Below are 16,624 nucleotides of genomic sequence, written 5' to 3'. Positions count from 1 at the left end.
GGACCCCACTGGTGACCGCCCGCCAGCCTGACGCAGCCCCATTCACCATAACCCTTTGGGCCCTGCCCGTTAGCCAATTGCTCACCCATCGTATGATGTTTTTATTTAGCTGTATGCTGGACATTTTGTCCAGTAGGATCCTATGGGAAACCGTGTCAAAAGCCTTGCTGAAGTCCAAAAAAATCACATCAGCTGGTTTCCCTTGGTCCACCATACGGGTGATCTTATCATAAAAGGAAATCAGGTTAGTTAGGCAGGACCTACCCTTCACAAACCCATGCTGGCTGGGACCAATGACTGCTTTGTCCCCCAGGTGCGCCTCAATACGTTCGAGAACCATCTTCTCCATGATTTTACCAGGCACTGATGTGAGACTGACAGGCCTGTAATTGCTAGGGTCTTCTTTCTGACCCTTCTTGAAAATCGGCACAACATTTGCCAGCTTCCAGTCTACCGGGACCTCTCCAGACTCCCAGGATCGTTGAAAAATAATTGAGAGAGGTTCCGCGATGACGTCCGCCAGCTCCTTCAGCACCCGGGGATGAATCCCATCCGGACCCATGGACTTGTAGGGATCCAGGTGGAGTAGCAGATCCCGCACACGTTCAGGGTCGGTCGGGAGTTTGTCATCCCCACCGTCCCGGTCCTCCAGCTCGGGGCACCCTGGGTCCCGAAGCCCATCATCGGCATTGAAGACAGAGGCAAAGAAGGCGTTAAGCGTCTCTGCTTTGCCTATGTCATCGTCTGTGAGAAGACCTTCCCTGTCAAGGAGCGGCCCTATGTATTCTTTAGTTCTCCTTTTTCCATTCACATATCTAAAAAAACCCTTTTTATTTTCTCTCACAGACACAGCCAGCTTCAACTCTAGGTGTGCTTTAGCCACACGAATTTTCTTCCTACAGACACGAGCAGCATCCCTGTATTCTTTCCATGTCACCCGGCCCTCCTTCCAGTAGCGAAACACTCTCTGTTTCCGCCTAATCTCCATTAGAATGTTCCTGGTCAGCCACACCGGCCTCCTGCCCCGCCTGCCTGACTTGCGATATTTAGGAATCGCCTGATCTTGTGCTTCTAGGAGGCATCGCTTAAAGAGTGACCAGCACTGGTGGACATCAAGGCCTTCAAGAGCAGCTTCCCAGGGGACCTTGCTGACTAGTTCCCCGAGCAGCCTGAAGTCCGCCTTCCCCATATCTAGGGATGAGGTTTTGGTGGCACTTTTCCTTCTGTCACCGTAAATTTTGAACTCAACCACTTCATGGTCGCTATGACCGAGGCGGCCACCAATCACCACATCTCCCACCAGACCCTCTCTGTTTTCTAGCAACAGGTCTAGGAGGGCACCTTTCCTAGTTGGCTCCGTTAGCACCTGCACCAAAAAGTTATCATCTAGGTGCTTCATGAACCTCCTGGACTTGCTCGTGTCAGCCGTGTGGCACTCCCAGTTAACGTCTGGCAAGTTGAAGTCCCCCATAAGGACAAGGGGAGTTAATCTCGAGGCCTCTCTTAGTTCTGTAAAGAATAAGTTATCGGCGCTATCGTCCTGGCCAGGCGGTCTGTAATAGACTCCCACAACGACATCCCCTTTATTCGTTCGTCCCTTGATCCTTACCCAGAGGCTCTCAACTTTGCCATCGCCGACCTGAAGTTCCACACAGTCCAGCCCCTGCTTTCTGAGTGAAATGTAGTTTCCAGAAGGCTTCAGAAGTTTTATTAGATCAAACAGCTAACTGTTTTATCAGTTCATGTGAGCAAATATGAAAACAGTTGTGAAGAACTTCTCAGTTTATTTGCAGGCATAACTCCGAGGAGGACCTTACACAAAACTTGGCCAATTAATTAATTACATGGTTTCTGTGGCTTGGTGATTGCTTAGAGCATAGCTGATGTCTGTTGTAATTTATGGCTAGTTCCCTGATTCCATAAACTGTGAATGTTTCCAAAAAGCAATTAGTAGCTTTAAAATATTTTATTTACCCCACTGCAATAATCTTGATTAGTGTCTTTCCCATACTGTCTGAATGGCCACTACGATTTCTAATAACATTCTATCAGAAATAATAAGGACTGATAAAATAAATTTTCAGATTTCTGTATTAGGTCTTACAGTGGTATAAATGCATCTTTTCAAGTAACATTTCATATGTATATTGTAGTTTTGAGAGTGTGGTGAAAAGTTGCTGTCATACAGACAAGTGTTAAGTGTTCCCATAGGGAGTAAGATAATGGAAAGAATTGAAACTGTGTTGTGAACAGTTTCAAACAGAAAATACGCTTTCGTTTACTTGCATGTATTTTTGCATTAAGATTGTCAGGGCACATGATTTGTTTAAATTGCTCAGAGGCAAGACTAAAAAGGATTTAGACCTTTATTTGTGTGACTGGGCTGACAGAAGATAGGAGAATGGTTTATTACGTTCTTAAGTTGGTATCTTCTCTTGACCTTGTTGAGAGGTGAAACGATTGAACATTAGTTCTATCTTGTGCAATAACCAAGAGCAAAAACAATGATTCATAAAAAGAGGAAAAACAAAACAATACAAACATTAAATGGGCCCCCTACACACTCCCACACCAGGTAAGATTTGAGAATAGAGGAGAGACAGATTGAAGGAAGAGTGATTCTAGTTCTTTCTGAGTTCATGCCTGGAATTCATATTTCAGTGGGACTATGCTGGCACTAATTAACAACTTTCTGTCACAGTTCTGTGGGTTGCTTGACATGGTAGGAAAGAACCACTAGCAGTGCTTTGTGGCCAAATAGCGTTAGAGATAAAGGAGTAAAGGGTGCTGGAATCAGTCCCCCTTTTAATAAGGATTATTTGGAGAGCACGTCTTTCCTGTATCTGCATGGTTATTGAGTCTGTCATAGCTATCATAGGTATTAACATGCTCTATCCTGAAACCAGTGTTTCAGAATAGTTCTTAATGGCAAAATTCAGTATCACCATCACTGTTATCAACCATGTTTTTTGACATTTCATCCATCAGTTATAACCCTCTTGAAAAATACCTGATCAATCAAATAACCTAGGAAGAGCGGAAGAGCTCTTTTTTTTTTTTTTTCTGAGATGGAATAGTGAAACCAAATGTTTAAAAGGCTTACTACTGTGAGGAAAAAAAGGGAATAGTGATATAAGCTAAGGAGACACATTGAATATAGGCACATAATAGTGCTTTGCCGCCTCAGTAGGTCAGAGGAATTCACGCGCGTTTCTTGTCAAAAAAAAAAAAAAAAGTCAAAGTAATAGTAGCCTTTGTGTTCTTTACAGGGGATATGAGTAACAAATATTTTAGTGCTGACAAGCAGACTGTTACAAATTTAACATGTTGGGTGATAAAGTACAGAAAGAACAAAGATTTTTCTGCTGAGTTTGTATGTCCTTATTGACAGGAAGTATAGGCTTTTTATGTGTAGAAATCTTTCCTTGCAGATAGAAAGCTGGAAATACTAGAAATTCTCCAGCTATTTTATAGAAAGTTGAACTGGTTTTGAGTGGTGATGAAATAGCTTTTAGAGAGATCAAAATATTTTAAGAGTGTGCAAGGTTGTCATTTCCATACTTTAAAAAAAAAAAAAACAAAAAACAAACAAACAAAAAAAAACACTATAAATTATTGCAATAAATTATGTTGTTTTATTTTGTTTTTAATATGTGTGTGAGAAAGGTTATGAAAGAAGTTTGGCTGAGTATTAAAGAGACAGTTTAACCTTTGCTTCAAGATTATTTGAAAACTGCTATTGGGTAATATATACCCAATGGATTTGTGAATGTTTTTACAATGAAATCCTCTTGCAACTCTACAAGTTGAGTCAATTTCTTACAATTAGTCTTGCCTGCTGTAATGATGATTTACACATTGCAATACACTGAAACAATTCAGAACTTTTTTCTCTTTTTCTTTATCTGCTTCTAAGCTAACTCTAGAAAATTGCCCTTTTTGTTGCATTAAAATACTCTTTTTTCATTCTTGCATAAAATATTATTAATTATGATATGAATAGCATAAGAAATGAGGATGCACATATCCACCTGCACTTTCCTGGCCTTTTTTCAGTTTATTCATCCCAGTTAAAAGCTTCCAACTGTAATGTTTTCTAATTCTCATTATGTTTTAATGTAAACAAAGCTTTTTCTAATATGACCTCAGAATACATTTGGTACCACTCATTCCAGTCACATGTGCTGGAACGTGGTGCTGATATTGTGGTGCTGATACAGTTGTATGTCAGGGGTCCAATTTAGCATGATTTGCTCATAACTAGGTCAATTAAAGTTGTGTGTATGGAGAGAGATCCTGTGCTATTTCCAACATAGACACTTAAGGTAAACGGGAATAAACATAGCACATTAGACCATAATTAACCTCAAAAGCCTTATTCTTGCTCAACATTACTTAGAGCAGAGAGACAAAGAATTTTGTGAAAGGGGAGTTGTGCATTAAGGAATAGTGTATGATTTCACTTGATTAGAAGTGCAGACTGAAAATTTTTGCATCCAGAATTCATAAGTGGTCATTATTTTTTGTTTCAAATTAATATTAAAAAAAAAAAAAGGAGTTTGCTACAGCTGTTTGTCAGTAACAGACAAAATGAAAGTATTTCAAAAGTAACAATAATAATTTGCTTTTATCGTGTCCCCGATTAATCTCTCTTTATTTCTCTAGGAAAATGGAGGTGTTCAGTTCAGGTTCTTAAGGAATACTTATATAGAATTAGAGGGTTTTCTTGGAAAAAAATGCAATTTCTTTGTGCACATTTCAGAGAGTTTGCATGGAAAAAATGCTCTCATATCTTTTAGATTTTTTTCTGTCTGAGTTACCAGACATTTGATACAATTCTGTGGAAGGAAATGCTAAATGAATGTTTTAAAGTTTGTCTTATTTCAAAATACATTTAATTCATTACCAGAAAATGTGGAAGAAAGATGCTACCTAAGGCACTGGAAATTGCAGAATAGCAGATGCTCCTTTTGTTTTGAATAGCATGATAAGACACCAATTCTAAGTGCTGACAAACACAGCAGGGTCAAAGTACATAATGCAACTGTTACGGTAATTTATCATTTTCTCTATAAAAATGCAGCAAAATCAAATGACTAAAAACCAAAGCAGTAGTTGTAAGACAGGAAAAGGTGAAATTACTCTTAAAGTAAAACTCTTTTCCATTTGAGCTACCTAGTCTGATATGTCTATATGGTTAAGTCATAGCCTAGAAAAGATAATGGGACTGAATACTGTAATAGTATTTACCATAGGTTTAGGAAAAAAATAAAAAGTTTGGTGCATGAAGGCTTAACCCCTAAATTTTAGGGATTTAGGGTCAACGCACTAGAAACACAAGTCAGTTCAGTGTGAGTAACTGAAAAAAGAAGTAGGAGTAAACATAAACAATCAGTTCTGATTAGATGCATCCACCTGGTGCAATGTATACAAAGGGTATGTAAACTTGTACTGATTCAACTGAATCCATTTTAAAGCACCTCGGTTTTACAGGACCTACCTCAATTAAGTGTCAGTAATGCTTTTGATTCTGTGGCTTGAATTCCAAATTATGGTCTTCCTTTCTAAAGTACCTTTCCTTCTGTCTGTCACTGCTACTAGGAAGGTTCAAGATCAGGTAAGGCTTTGAATGGACTTGTATTTTGTCCATCAGGAAATCAGGGCAAATGTACAACTGATAGTTTTAGGGGTGATACCACAATTCACTGTAAAGGGTAGTCATCTGATTTAATTGATTACCAGACAGTTCTCAGCAAACGTTGTCTTAATGGAAGCAGCTGTTATCCAGGCAATATTTTAATTTGTTCTTTGATGAACAGTTGGTTTTAAGGGGATGTTTGTCATAAAAGTTTTTTTTTGTTGTTTTTATGTTGTCCAGGCCATCTTGCCTGTGAAACTCTGTAAAGGAATGTAGGATGCCACCACTGACAGCTGTTACAAAGAAGACATAATTTGCTGAGAATTCATCCTAAAAGAAATAGCTTCAAACAGTGATAAATTTCAGGCTTGTAAACAAAATGTATGTTTTCAAGTATGAATAAGATCTTTGTGTAGGTATATTGTTTTCCTCCTGGTAGTTGATTAAAACGGAATTTTTCCTATCAGGAATGGAACTCCACTGTGGAACAATTAGAGGCTGAAGCACTTAAGATTTTGCTTTCGGAGGACTATACAGAAAAAGAACATCTAAACCTCACAAATCAGAAAATCTGTTTGTTGCAAGAAGAAGTGTGCTGCCATATGGAAGAAAGGAAAGCCCTGCTACAAGAGGCCAATAACTTTTTTAATGCTGCTGGCAAGGTTGGTAAAAAGCCAAGCTTGTAATAATGTGATCATAACATTAGTGTACATTTGTGGGATGATAGGTGTGGGATTATGCAAACAGTTTTCTAAACAATTTTGAATGGAGAATTGCTAATCTGATTACCCTTTAATATGATCTCTTTTCTGAAACTTCTATCCAAAATGGCAGATGTATTTTTAAAAAGCATTAAAAATATGTATATATTGAGAAGAACACTCAGTTTCCCAAAAAAGTATTTGGGAAACATAGTTTGCGAAAATCTGAATTTAAAGGTCATTGTCTCTGCTATGATATCATTAAGCTGTATGAAGAGACAGAAGCTGTTATGTAATACTCAAACTATTACAGGCTAGTTTGGATACCAGAAATGGTATATGTTTACTTGCAGTGTTCTCCACAGGGGCTAATGTATAATCAGACATGAGGAAAATCAAGAACAACATACAATTCCTCATATAGGGCATACCATACAGTACATGCTCTATACATGACATAATAAAAAAGCAGTCAGTTAAGACACAGAACTCCCATAATCACAGTGCTAATGATGAGACAAGGCCCACACTTGGGGTCCTTGCTTGACGCTGAGGTCAGCAAGATAATGTGTAGGTAGTAATTTCCATCAAAGATGTCCTCATCTGCAGACAGTGATTCAGGTTTGTGGTGGTTTTACTCAGGTGGGCAGCCAAGCTCCACCACAGCCGCTCTCTCACCCCCCCTCCACTGACCAGTTGCTCTTGGTATAAGGAAAGTGGTTGTAATCCAGTTTCTAGTGGATGTGTGCTCATATAATAAAAATCAAAACTCTCTTTAAACGCTAATTTGACACTAGCTTGTACTGTCTTCTAGAAACTCATCAGAGGTGAAAATAAAGTTGAATAAGACAATTTTTCCCCTTTCAAGTACTACTTGAGAAGTCTTGATAACTTCCAGTTTCACCCCAAACTGTTAGAACACCAGTGTTGTTCTAGCATTTAAAATTCTGGGGAGGGGAGGATGGTGCAACGTGTCTGCCAAAAATACAACAAAACTATTTTCTAGTATTAATATGCAACAATTTGTTAAATGAACTCTGATTTAGAGTAGAAGGATTAAGCAAGGAACCCTCTATCAGATTGGTGAGCTCTCTTTTTAAAAACAGTTTGTCAATTTTGTTGCCTTGATTTGGGGCATTAAGCTTTTGAGACATAAGGTGTTTAGCCAGCAGTGCTGGACCAAGTGCATATTACACTGAAGTTACACAAAACAAGGACTTGTGTACCCTTTTTGTAGATACTAGGTGCTTAGAATCTGCTATCTGAAGATATCCCATAGTCCAATTGATTTTTAAGTCCTTCAGAGCCTTGAAAATCTATTGCTACCTTTGAAAATTTTCTACTGCAAAGCAGGACCTCAAAATTAATGACCAGACTTAAATTGTGAAAGCTCTTTATTTCTTTTTTACAATAAACCTGTTCTTCATGGGCACATACAGCAAGTAGTATTAGCTATGCATGTTTTTCCAAAACTTTTTAGTTAGAAACTAGTTAGAAAAGTTCCTAATTCAAGGTGGCCAAACACCAAGCGGTCTTCTGTAATTTTTAAGGCATGTTCTTTGTAGATCACTTAATGAAACTTTATAAGCAGATAACTTCCAGGGATAGCTCCAACAAACTTGATATATCTATTATACATGCTGAAAAAAATAAGCAACAGCTTGCACTGGTTTTTGTTTTGAGCACCAGGTGGGGCTCTAACCATGTGTCTTTTAACCTATGATATATTCCTTCAGTATTTTTTTATTAAACGACATGTAAACATCACTTAGTATTGAAATTAGTTGTAGACCCTTGAAGTGACAAAGATCTTTTCTTCCAGTAACTATGATCTTTCTTGATCTCATTTACAATACAGAAACAGAGAAGGTTAGGTGGAAAAAGTGCAAAAACTGTCCTTGATAGTGAATCCCCTTCTAATTTGAACAATGAGCTACATGAATTATAGGTCTGTTGCTTTGAGAGCAAAGGTAGCATCTTTTCATAATACAGGGCTGTGCTTTGTGAATGTACTTGATGAAAACAGGACTAGTTCTTGTGTCTGCTCAGCATGCCGCTGTTCCTGTTATGTGTAAGAGTGAATAAAACAGGATCTGCTACTCCTGTGGTGCACTGAAACTGAATCACTATAGTTCAGAAAAGACACATTTTCTATTTATTCTGAGGGCATATCTGAACCTTTGGACTATTTACATCTAATGAACAAATGAACAAAGTAGTTCAACAAAATTAGTTGTTTTGATGCTACTTTTCAGGTCACTGGAAAGCATAATACTTGCATTGTGTTTATGTTCATAATTTCCGGTGTGCATTTGACCATTTCTATTTTTACTGAAATTACTATTTACTAACTTTACTAATGGAGTATTTAAATGTTGCCTTCATTCAGCATTAAAAGGCAGTTGTTGTCACTTCTGTTGTTTGAATGAGAACCTTCTTGTGTTAAAGAAAAATGGAGAACAAGTATAAGAAAACAGAAGTGCATGTCTGCAAAATCAAAGAATGTTTATAATAAAAATAGATTTAATTATAATTTACTTGTTGAATATGTTTGATACATTTAAAACATTAAAATAATAATGGTGAAACTCCTTGGTTGTGCTTCAACAAACCTGCTAACGCTGTCAATTGTATTAATCGTATTAGTGTTGCTATTTTGGTTCTGCTTCAGTATCCAATTTGTTTGACTATTTCTGAAAATTGAATAGTTTTAAATTCAGAGTAATTATGATTTTGCATGCCCATACTTGCATAAACTTTTGTTGAATTATACCTCTTTTCTTCTGTGACCTGCAAAATCAGTATCAGACCCTAAATTAAAATGTTGTTGTTCTGAGAAATGGGGAAACTGAAGAAATGGGCAATGTTAATTGCCCGTTGGTCATCAGTTTATGTAAAAGAATTTATGCTTGCATTTTAAATAGAAATATTGACAACAGTGTTTTTTTTTTTTTTTTTTTTTTTTACAGGCACTTGATGCACTTGAAGATATTGAGAATTACTTTAGAATCCTTAATTCGGAAGGCTTAAGTCTGCCTATCTTGGCAATGAAGTACGAGGAATTAAAGGAAGAAATTAAAAGCTGCACAGCAAGTACTTTGCAAAAAGGACAAACTTTAGTTAATAAAGCAGATTCTCACAGGTATTCCCTCTATTTTTCATATTTGCTGTGTTTCTCCATATCTACCTGTAGCTTTACTGCTGTACTAGTTAACTAAGTGTGGTTCTAAATGACCATTTCAGCCATGCTTACCTTTCGTATCTCACTGCTGGCATTAATACAAACCTGTCTATTTAACAAAAATGTTTAGGAACACTACATTCTACTTTCAAGAGTGGTGTCAAATAGGGCATGGTTCAGAAATGGTGGTTTAGTTAACACTTTGGGAAAAAAACATGTAAAAGAAAATGTAAACAGCTGCAAACTCTTCCTGCAGCCCTTTTAGACCTTTTTTTCTGCTTCTAAAGGTATATATATATATATTTATATATATTATATAAATATATATATATATATATATATATATATATATATATAAATGTCTGCTTGCATCATAAAAATAAGTCCTGTTGTAAGAAAACAAACATAATATGACTTTTCAATGCTTCCTTGCTGTCATTAGACCTCATGTGGAACACTTTACATGCCTAGGTATGGGCAATAGTTAAGGATTACAATCATGGAATAATTTATATTGGCAAGGAACTTTGGAGATCATTTAGTGCAATTTCTTGTTCAAAACGTTCAACTTAGATCAGGTTACTCTGGGCCAGGGTTTGAATATCTCCAAGGACAGACTTCACAGCCTCTTGGGCATCCTGTTTTAGTGCTTATGCCTTTTCCTTATGAAAAGTGTTTTCCTTTTATCTAGCCAAAATTTTCCTTGCTGTAATTTGTGAGCATTGCCTCTTGACCTTTTGCTGTACACCTGTGAAAAGACTCTGATCCTGCCTTTTGTGTAACCCCACTTCCTCATAGATAATGGAAAACAACATTTAGATCACCTCTCTACCTTCTTGTCTTTACTCTACACAGTTTTGTCAGCTTGCCAATGTACATCATGTGCTCCAACCCCCAACCATCTTGGTGGCCTCTGTTGAGTTCAGCTCAGTTCTGCTCCAGGTTGTCTATGTCTTTCTTGTACTGTGGGGACTCAAACTGGCCTCCAGATGCAGCTTCTTAAGCCCTTAATGGAAGGGAGTGACCTGCTGGCTAGGCTCTCCCCAGTGCTAGTTTTCAATGCCACAATGATCCTGACTCACAGTCAATTTTTTGTACACGAAGACTAGTTTCTTTTTTTTTGTTGTTTTTTTTTTTTTTTTTTCCCAATCCACAGCTTTTGGAGATATCGCAAATATTTCCAGCCAACTCATAAGCCTTCATTGCTTCATTGCTTTATGGCTGAAGCGATGAGTTCTGTCTGCAAATGTGCTAAAGTGTTTATATTGCAGAACAGTAATTTTCCCCAGAAACATTCATGTTTTGAAAGAGGGAAAACAGAGACCTTTGTCATGTATAAACTAGTATGCTGTCCATTAATACTGGCCAGTATTTAGCTCAGTGATTAACCCAATGGGACAACAAGATTTGTATAAACAGTTAAGGCCAAAGGAGGAAGATTTGTACAGGAAACAGGACTCCTATGAAGACTAAATCCTGATACTGTTCTGTTCCCATTATTGTACAGTTCACTGATAGCCTTAACTGCCTTCACAAACTTCCCTTTTCCTACTTCCCTGGGACTGGAAATCCTGACAAATATTGGCAGATGCCATTTGAAGGCAGAGAAATGGGTGAATCTGAAAAAATTATTTTATTCACTGTAATTACTTTTACAAAAAAAGAAAACAAAACACTGTTATTCCATAGGACAGATGTTTATAGTAGCTGGACTGTGTTTTAGGATGGTGCATTGACTTCAGTGGCATAATTGTAAAGCCAAATCACAGTATAAATGAAGACATAAGATTTTATTTCTGTATTATTTTCAAATCTTCTTAAAGCACATTACAACCCTATGCTAAAGTTGGAATTAGATGATCTTCAACATCCCTTGCAACTCAAACCATTCTATGATTCTAAAAGATAATACCAAGTAAGCTAAAACACTGAAAATATTCACATTGCAAGAGGAACGGAAAAGGACAGAATTCCTCCTGATATTAAATGTTATAAATTACATAACAAGCAATTGTTTTGTCATCTTTTCTTCTGTTAAAACATCATCCTTTAAAAAAATGTTGACTTAGAATGTATGAGACATTCATTGTCTACCTAATGTAATGACACTGAAGTACTTGAAAGTCCAAAGAAAACATTCTTTTTTAAAGTAGAAATTATGTTGTATAATTTTGCTCTTTTTATGGCCATTCTGCTTGTGGTCTCAGTCTTTAGATTAACTAAGGTCGTCAGTACTATTTGTAAAATTAAATATTTCTCAGTGGATATGGATATACGACAAGTGAATCTGATTTATGAAACTGGCAATAAATGATTTTTTTTTGAAATGTCTTGTCTGAGTGCTACTTGTTGTCAGTTTTGTTGGCATTCAGGTTAATATTTTTCTTGATTAATTTTCTTGTAAGTGTCACAGCTTAAAGTTCTTGTGAAATTACTTATAAAAATAATCATAAATGTTGTTTTGTTTTTTAAGTCATTAAAAGCCTGATTGCTGAGCAAAACTGAGAAATGCTAATAGTTGCACTTTTCCATTTTAGCTCTTGGGTAACAGGAATTCAGAAAATCATAGAGTATGTTCAAAAAAAAGTGGATCAATTACTGAGGCAGTGTCCAGATTATAAAGAACTTACTTTGAAGAAACAACAATGGAGTACCTCACTTGAAGAACATCTAAATATGGTACATCGTAACATGCCTTCTTGTTAATATGTTAGCAATGCACTGCATATCCATAGTTTAACTATGTGAATATTAAGCTTAACTCAAATAACACAAATTACAAATAACACTGATTTGTTAGAGAGCACACAGTTTTAGTTAGAATGCTGAATGTTATCAGAACCAGTGAACCTAAAACTGTTCTGAGAAATGTTTCCATGAGAACATTTTACCAACCATCTTTTAATAAAGCAATGCTTTGCTTAGATAATGAGCTATTATGTAAGTTATTCTTTGGGAAATGAAGTGAATAATTAGTATTGTGACCCTCATACATGTTTGCTATACTGTTTCTGTCTTCTGTTTCATCGTGCTGCAGATAAAAGTAGAATTATGGCAAAGTTGGGGGTTAATAAGCATGGTGGCTGAACTGCAGTAAATTTTTCAGTTAGGCTGAAGAAGAGTGGATTCTCTTCACTGAAATAATTCCTTTAATTCAATAAGATATGCTTTAAGGAAATCACAGCTTTTTTAAAGTGTTTGAATGTTCTGTAATAGTGCGGACTTTTTAATAATTTGTCAGAGATGAAGTAGACCCATGACTCCTAATTAAGGTTCCATATGTGAATTAAAAACAAATTAAAAAACTTACAATCTTTTAACAAAGTTCATACTAAGGAAATCCCAGAGTGTAGAAAAAAAGAAAAAGAAGTACTCAAACTTGATGACTGAATAATTAAGAATGTAATCTGATATTTCATATTTCTATGATGTTTATAATGAACTACTTTGAATCAAATGGCAAGGCAATTTGCAATACATTGGTCCCATAGCACGTTTTCAACGGAAGAGGCCTTAATAATATTAGAATACAATGCAAATATTGTTGAGTTTGGTTGAAAGTATATTTGCTGATAGCTCCTCTTGGTATTGTAGCAATGATGTCACTAGCATACCATCGATCTTAAGCTAAAGCTACAATAATGAAGGTAATTTTTACTCAAAAGGTAGACCCTAATATTTACATGGTTTCATTCTGCACAGTTTGTTCTAATAACTTTATTCCCAGTCTTCCATTAGACAACATTTTGGAGATTTAAGTCATAATACATGATCATTCATACAAGGAACAGTGCTCGTTGTTATATTCCTACCAAGCAAAGCATTTCTAATCTTCTGCTAATACAAAGTATCCCAAAGAACATGGTGCTAAATTCAGCTGCCCTGAGATTTACTTCATGTCACATCTTACAGTGACAATGAAATTGGAAAATGGAATTGTGTATGTGTATTGAAAAATGAAAATAGGTCTTCCATCTTGGCAGAGAAGCCTTAAATGAACTTTCTGAAAAAAAGAATGTGTAGTCTTTTCATAGAATGGAGCATCACAAAAGTACTTATGCCAATATTACCATACCTAGATATTAATATAGCTGTGCCTTATTGAAATAACAAGCATGGAGTACTTAGCATAAAGGAAAAGCATTTCAGCAAAATGAGAGCAGACAGGAGTTTTTTCTTCAGTTTCTGACTGTACCTGTTAAATGTGCAATAGTAGAAATTTATTCTTTGGTCTTCTCATTTCTTAATTTCTCTGATTATAAAAAGTAAATATTTTAAACAGTGACAGCCAAGTGTTACTTCCTTTTTTTCTCTGCAAAATGATTTATTATACTGTCTACTCATTTAAATTAACTATATAAATAATGCTTTCAAATAAAGGTATCACAGTTGATTAAAAAAATCACCCCGAAGATTGCAGTTGCTTTGGAGATTGATTCCTGTTTGTCTGAGTCAGAAAGAATTTTGAACGAACACCTGGAACTGGCTAATCAAATAAAGGTAAAAAAACAAACAAACAAAAACCCACAATAATGTTAATTAGTCTTAAAGACAAATGCATACTGTATGTACTTCTAAGTAGGGTGAGGGCCTGAACATTTTCTTGTATATTCTTGGAAAGAAAATAGGTCTATAGTTCTGTTTAAACACACAGATAACGTTGCAAGTGAGTCCTTGCCCATGTTGTCTCTTCATCTCTTGTTGTTTGTTTCTGCGTCAAGACTCTAATGCTGATAGGATCCAAGTGTCACTACCTCAAGATCCTAGTGTCAGCCCTTGAAAGAACAGCTCCAGATGTATATTCCTGCTCCCTCCTGAGGCACAAAATTTAAATATCGTGTATATAGAGGCACAGTAAACTATTCCTTTGTATTGTGGTGGTTGTGCCAAATAAAGGAGATGAATAAGGAAAAAAAAAAAGGGGGGGGGGGGGAGGAGGGGATTTTCCTCCTGAAAAAGTAGTTGCCAGGTAGAGGAACAGCAAAGAGGGCTGTAAAGCTACCATCTGATGTATCCATTGGTCATGTAGGGAATGCAGGCACTACATGAAAGCACTGCAGTACTCAGATCTGTACAAAGATAAGTTTGTTTTCAAGTTACATCTAGGGCCTTTCCAGTTCCTCTAGCAATGCTGCAGTATCTAGAAGTGGGTTAAAGCCACTCCACATTTCGTTCCCTCTGTGCTCTTGACAAAGGTGCTTTTATTGTGGTTAAGCTGAACAGCATTGCGGTGTATATTTTAGCTGTATCCCATGTTTTAGGAGCTCTTAAAAAACGCGTTACTCCTATGGAGGTGTCTTTTGTTTCAGGCAACTTTTCAGTAGATCAGCAAGAGCCCATTTTTGTAGCACATGACGGTATAATAGTTTTTACTGTCTTTGTCAAATTGTTATTTGGAGGTAAGTCTAGGGTATTATCTCTTTTGCAGTGTACTATCTGCCTTGACAGCAGTAACCCATCACCTACCTATTCCTTCTATGGATTGTGATATGCTAGAGTTTGTGCACTTGGCTGAGTGACAGAAACAGATATGCTAAGTGGTTTGAGTTAAATATATAGAAGTAGATAAGCAAATCATTATAGATATGCAGTGATTCTTATTATCAAGAGGTGAGACAACATTGTTAAAGGATCTTACAAGACAGTGTCTTACAATTTATGAGGTAATAATTCTGTAAAAATCTATTTTAAATAGGTATTGAATATCTTGGTTTCCGAAGTGATTTCCTGTTTCCCAGTTTTCTCATGTTTGACTGAAACCTGTTTACTTTGGCCTAAGCTGGATGTCATTCTTTCTTTATGTTCTTCATACGCAGTTGAGAACAAATGTTTTCTAGAAGTTCTATTTTGGTGTACGATTTCAAGGTAATGTTCAATAAGGGAAAATGTACATGTGCTTTATGTATGGTTAGGTTAGTATGATGCAATGGAAAAAGTTGCAAGTAAAATGAAGCCTTCATTCCTTGAATGAAGCTATGAGTTAAAACAAAGCAGCTGAAAACTATAATCCCAGCTGAACCATGGAAAATATTAGTAATTCCCAGTGTATCTGCATGACCACATACTGTGACTTTCTTCCGGGTTTGAGCAGTTGATGCTGTACAGATATGACCTACTTTTTGATCCCAATCTGATTTCAACAGGTTTGCCCCATGCAAGAAAATGTAGCTTGGCAGGTAAGGACTAATCTGGAGCAAGGAAACAATTATTGATTCAACAGTGAAATCAGGGGTGGAAGTCAATTAATAAACCAAAGGGCTACAGGGACAGACCTTGAAACAATTACAGCAGTAGACTTCTGAAGACCCATAGTCACACTCTAGAGTGTGATTAGAGAAAGAGGAGAAAAAAAAAAAAAGGAATGAGTTAGAAACATCTAAGGGGCATTTAGCCATAAGGAATCAGTTCAGATGATTGGGCTGTGTACCATTTATTCAAGGTAGCATATCAATTCTGGATGGCTGTGTTCGCATATTCTTGCACTGTGAAGTGGTTTACTTGATCTGAATATGGAGATTCCTATTTTTTGTCCATTTAAAATGGCTATTTTGATAACTAAATGGATAGTTTTTAGGTTTAAAATGTTGCAGGAAAGAAATGGTGTATTTCAGCACACAATGGACGTTACGAGCTCTTCAAATAAGTAATTGAATTATACAGAATAAAGTAATACTACTGAGAATTACAAATGTGTTATCAATATTCACAAGTTCATTGTGGTCATTATACATTTTGTTCTGTGTTTATGCCCTAAAAGGAAGCTTCACATGAACTGGAAGCAGCTAATGGAATCATCAAAGATATAGAAGAGTTTGAACCCAAGCAAATGGCAGCTTTTTCTAGCAAAACTGACTTTCTGAATGAAGAACTGAAAAAAATTGAAAGAAATATTAATTCAAAACTGGAAATCCTAACAACTTATGTGAACTTTTTAAAGTCAACAGTGGAGGTACAGATTTTTTACCTATTCTCTGACTAAGCAGTGCAAAAATCTTAGAAGGGAAAACATGTTTTAATTAGCTAAGACAAGTATCCTGTATACCATGAGATCCTCTATGAGAAGTATGCCTTGGAAGCTCCAAAAGTCTTGGTAAGCTTCTTTCT

At 36.4% G+C, this 16,624-nt stretch overlaps 1 protein-coding gene across 1 annotated transcript in view; it reads left to right on the top strand.

Annotated features, from left to right (window-relative positions):
• CCDC141 (coiled-coil domain containing 141) overlaps window positions 1–16,624 on the top strand; it is an 83,192-nt gene that overhangs the window by 27,740 nt on the left and 38,828 nt on the right. Inside the window, 5 exon segments of the mRNA XM_072041028.1 lie at window positions 6,106–6,300; window positions 9,309–9,481; window positions 12,058–12,199; window positions 13,901–14,020; window positions 16,278–16,469. Coding sequence (XP_071897129.1) covers window positions 6,106–6,300; window positions 9,309–9,481; window positions 12,058–12,199; window positions 13,901–14,020; window positions 16,278–16,469 — 822 coding nt within the window.

Source organism: Anas platyrhynchos, chromosome 7 (assembly GCF_047663525.1).
Source record: "Anas platyrhynchos isolate ZD024472 breed Pekin duck chromosome 7, IASCAAS_PekinDuck_T2T, whole genome shotgun sequence".
Lineage (NCBI taxonomy): Eukaryota > Metazoa > Chordata > Aves > Anseriformes > Anatidae > Anas > Anas platyrhynchos.
Note: the sequence above shows the minus strand (reverse complement) of the source record. Positions and strands in the feature narration are given on the sequence as shown.